Here is a 3,994-nt window from a genome sequence, read left to right on the forward strand (position 1 = left end):
CTCCAGAAAAGAGACCTTGAGTTCTGAAAGTTGGATTTGGGTATAAACTCTAGGCTCATGGATCTTGCTAATTTTGCAGTTCTGACCTGCATTATGAATGAGGTCCAGGGTGGTGATAACGAGAAGAATGGTGGTAAGAGTTGGGACTCAGTCATACAATGGTCACGCACATCAGATGAACCTTTCCAGAACACAGGTAAGGAGCAAGAGGGCAGGGGACCCAGGGGATCTGACATAGGGTAGCCGAAACAGAAGCAGAATCATGAGATGCTTCTTGTAACTTATTCTTGACTGATGACACCTGCGTTGTACCAGGCATCAGGGATGAGAGTGAGGAGAAACAAAGAGTTCTATTAAAGATGGCAACTTTCTTACATAAGAAAATCTAGAACAAAATGCATATAGACCATTTTCTTAATTTTTTTGTTCCTCTCTCAATCTTAAGGTTCATAATTTTGTAATTATCTTAACAAATTGTGGGGCTAGAGAGATGGCTCGGCGGTTAATAGCACTGACTGCTCTTCCCGAGGTTCTGAGTTCAATTCCCAGCAGCCACATGGTGGCCCACAACCATCTGCAATGGGATCTGATGCCCTCTTCTGGTGTGTCTGAAGACAGCTACAGTGTACTCATAGAAACAAAATAAATAAATAAATCTTTTTTAAAAAAGAAACAAATTGTAAATATGACAAACTGACATTTATTCTTTTAATGAACTTTCACTTTGGTTCTAATAGTCAGTAATTCAGGCCAATAAAAAAGCACTATTATCCAACTGAGGCAGACCGAAGAGTAAGGTGTGTTCACCATTCATAAGATTCTCAAGACCCTTGGCATGATGCAACCTGGCTCCCACTAAATACAACCATGATGATAAAAGACTTCAATGTGATTATGTACTCTCTTCTATTCAATAGTTAATGACATCATTCCCTCAGCACTTACTAACTGCCTCCCCATCACTTTCCTCCAGTAATTAATGACATCATTCCCACAGCACTTACTAACTGCCTCCCCATCACTTTCCTCCAGTGTGATGCCTCTGATGCTGAATGAGGTTTGCGGTCTGGTTGAAGGCTTTCCCGCATGTGTTACATTTGTAAGGTTTCTCTCCCGTGTGGATCCTCTGGTGTTGACTGAGGTGTGTGCTTCGGATAAAAGCTTTCCCACAGGTTTTACATTTGTACGGTTTTTCTCTCGTGTGAATTCTCTTATGTTGGGTAAGAGCCGAATGGTCACTGAAGGCTTTCTCACATATGTTACACGTGTAAGGCTTCTCCCCGGTGTGAGTCCTCTGATGCTGTGCTAGGGCTGATTGGTCCCTGAAAGCCTTCTCACACAGGCCACATCTGTAAGGTCTCTCTCCAGTGTGAATTTTCCGATGTCGTGCAAAAGATGAGTTGTCCCTGAACGCTTTGCCACATTCGGTACATTGATATGGTTTCTCCCCAGTGTGGATTCTCTGGTGCTCAGTAAGGGAAGAGTTCACCCTGAAGGCCTTGCCACACTCGTTGCATTCAAAGGGTTTCTCTCCCGTGTGGATCCTCTGATGCTGCAGAAAACTTGTACTCTGATGGAAGGCTTTCCCACACTCATGGCATTTATAGGGTTTCTTGCCACTGTGAATGTTCTGGTGTTTGGTAAGATGTGCTCTACAAACAAAAGCTTTGTCACAAAGGTTGCATTGGAAAGGTTTCTCTCCAGTGTGCATTCTATGATGGTGGGAAAGATGTATGTTCCGGATAAAGGCCTTTCCACAAACATTACATTCAAAGGGCTTTTCTCCGGTATGGATTTTCTGGTGGTAGGTAAGGGAAGAGCTCACGGAGAAGGCCTTGCCACAGTCCTTACACTGGTATGGTTTCTCACCAGTGTGGACTCTTTGGTGATGGATGAGGTGTGTGCTCTGGTGGAAGGCTTTCCCACATTCTCTGCACTCGTACCGTTTCTCTTTCGTTGGTGATTTCTGACTTGGGGTGAGTTTTTCAGTATGACGTTTCTGATGCTTCTTAAGGGTGGAACTCTTAGAGAAGGCTTTTCCGCATTTGCTGCATTCCAAAGCTTCTTTGCTTGCTTGAGGTCTCTGACTTTGGATGGGTGATGAGCTCACTGTGAAGTCCTTGTCAGACTCACTGACTTTCTGCTCACTCAGCTTTGACGGAACGTTCTGCTGGGTGAGGACCACTTGCTGCAACTTCACCCCCTGACCTTCCTGGCGTTGCCAATCTAACAAGTTAGCGCATGCTCTCTCCTCAGTTATCCATTGATCCGATTCATTTTTAGGGGTATCCCCCTTGAGGGATGTTTTACTCATGGCCATTGTAATTCCCCCTGAAAGACATTAAAAACAGAAATGTCACTTTTACTCTGGTGAAATATCTTGACGGAATGAAATGACCAGCCATTAACAATGCTAACAAAGAAACGGTAGCTGGAGACTTAAAGTGGTAATGTGAAGGGAAATAGAGAAATGAGCACAGGAGGATGGTAGAGGCTGATGCTATGAGGAGGCAGATGTGTTGGGAGCCCAATTTTAGAGCATCTGGGTTGGAATTCTGAGTTACTTTGTCTGTGACTAAACAGATTTAATCTGATTTTCAAAGCTCAAAAATATCCAATATAGACCACAAAAGCTGACTCATGCTTGTAATCCCAACATCTGAGAGTCTGAGGCAGACAGACCACCATGAGTTTGAGTCTAACCTGGGTTAAAGAGTAAGTTTTGGGGGCTGGAGAGATGGCTTGGTGGTTAAGAGCATTAGCTGCTCTTTTACAAGATTGAGGTTCAATGTCCAGCACCCACACAGTGGCTAACATCTGTCTATTACTCCAGTTCCAGGGCATTCAATGACCACTTCTGGCTTTGCATGCACCAAGTTTGCATGTGGTACATAGATATACACATAGGTAAACATGCACACACTCGCACAGGCACACACACACACACACACACACACACACAAATACACACACACATACACATATGTGCACACACATACAAATAATTAAATCTTTTAAAAAAGAGATTCTGCCTCAAAAATTATCTCAGGATGGGGAGGGTCTGGAGGGAAAAAAGAAAAACCATAATCAAAATATATTGTATAAAAAAAAATTAATCAAAAAACGAATTGGCAATTTTGTTTTTGTTTTTGAGACTCGGTTGTGTCATATGATATTTTTCTAAAAACTGTCTTATGAGAGGATGTTTTTGCTGAAGCAGCCACATGAGAGGATGTTGTGCTGAGAACAGACATGTGGTGTTTTTCTGGAAGCAGCCTGGAAAAAGGGGCCTGTGATGTTTTGCTAGAGCGGATGCTTGAGAGAAGATGTGGTGTTTGGAAAGGGTGTAAGCACAAGGCAACAGACAGTGGATGGTGCTGTGTGCCATTGGTTCGCCTTGCCACGCTCTGCTGACCATTGTCTGTCATGACTTAGTAGAGAGAAATGCACCAAAAAACTTCTGGTGATGTTCTGGTGGCTTCTTACCACTTGCTGGGCTCAGGCCCATTGACAGAGCCTCACACTTGCTTCTGGATCAAACTGCCGTTGCTGATTCGTGAGCAGTGTTTGCGAGTGGACTGAGCTACTGCTGCTGACTTATGTGAACTAAACTGCTGATACCCTGACAGTGCAGGTCTGACTCACTCCAAAGGGCTATTTCTAAACAGGTCCCCATCCTTCTCTGCCTTATTAACCTTTCCTTTCTACTGTCTCTGATAGGTGACAGGTGACAAAGAGAGGTTGTCATGTTTTATTTAAAAAAACAAAACAAAAAAAAAAAAAAAAAAAAAAAAACGCCAAGGTATGTTTTGTAGAGTGTGGTATGGTGAGGTGGGTGGGTTGCCTCGGCAGGCCCATGCTGAGGCATCCCTTCCCCCTGAGGTACCAGCCATAAGATAGGTATAGTGTGGAATAGAATTTATGTAGGGCATGGGAAGAGGAGTTGAGAAGGAAGTAAAAACAAGAGAAAATGAGAGAGAGAGAGAGAGAGAGA

General features: G+C 43.5%; 1 protein-coding gene across 3 annotated transcripts in view; it reads right to left on the reverse strand.

Moving 5' to 3' along the window:
* Window positions 1–733: 733 nt before the first annotated feature.
* Znf454 (zinc finger protein 454) overlaps window positions 734–3,994 on the reverse strand; it is a 14,124-nt gene continuing 10,863 nt past the window's right edge. For all 3 annotated transcript variants that reach the window (XM_021213011.2, XM_029546202.1, XM_029546203.1), the window contains one exon: window positions 734–2,331. In XM_021213011.2, coding sequence (XP_021068670.1) covers window positions 1,019–2,331 — 1,313 coding nt within the window. In that variant the 3' untranslated portion in view covers window positions 734–1,018. The remainder of the gene's footprint in view (window positions 2,332–3,994) is intronic.

The sequence above is a fragment of the Mus pahari genome, chromosome 14, assembly GCF_900095145.1.
Source record: "Mus pahari chromosome 14, PAHARI_EIJ_v1.1, whole genome shotgun sequence".
NCBI lineage: Eukaryota > Metazoa > Chordata > Mammalia > Rodentia > Muridae > Mus > Mus pahari.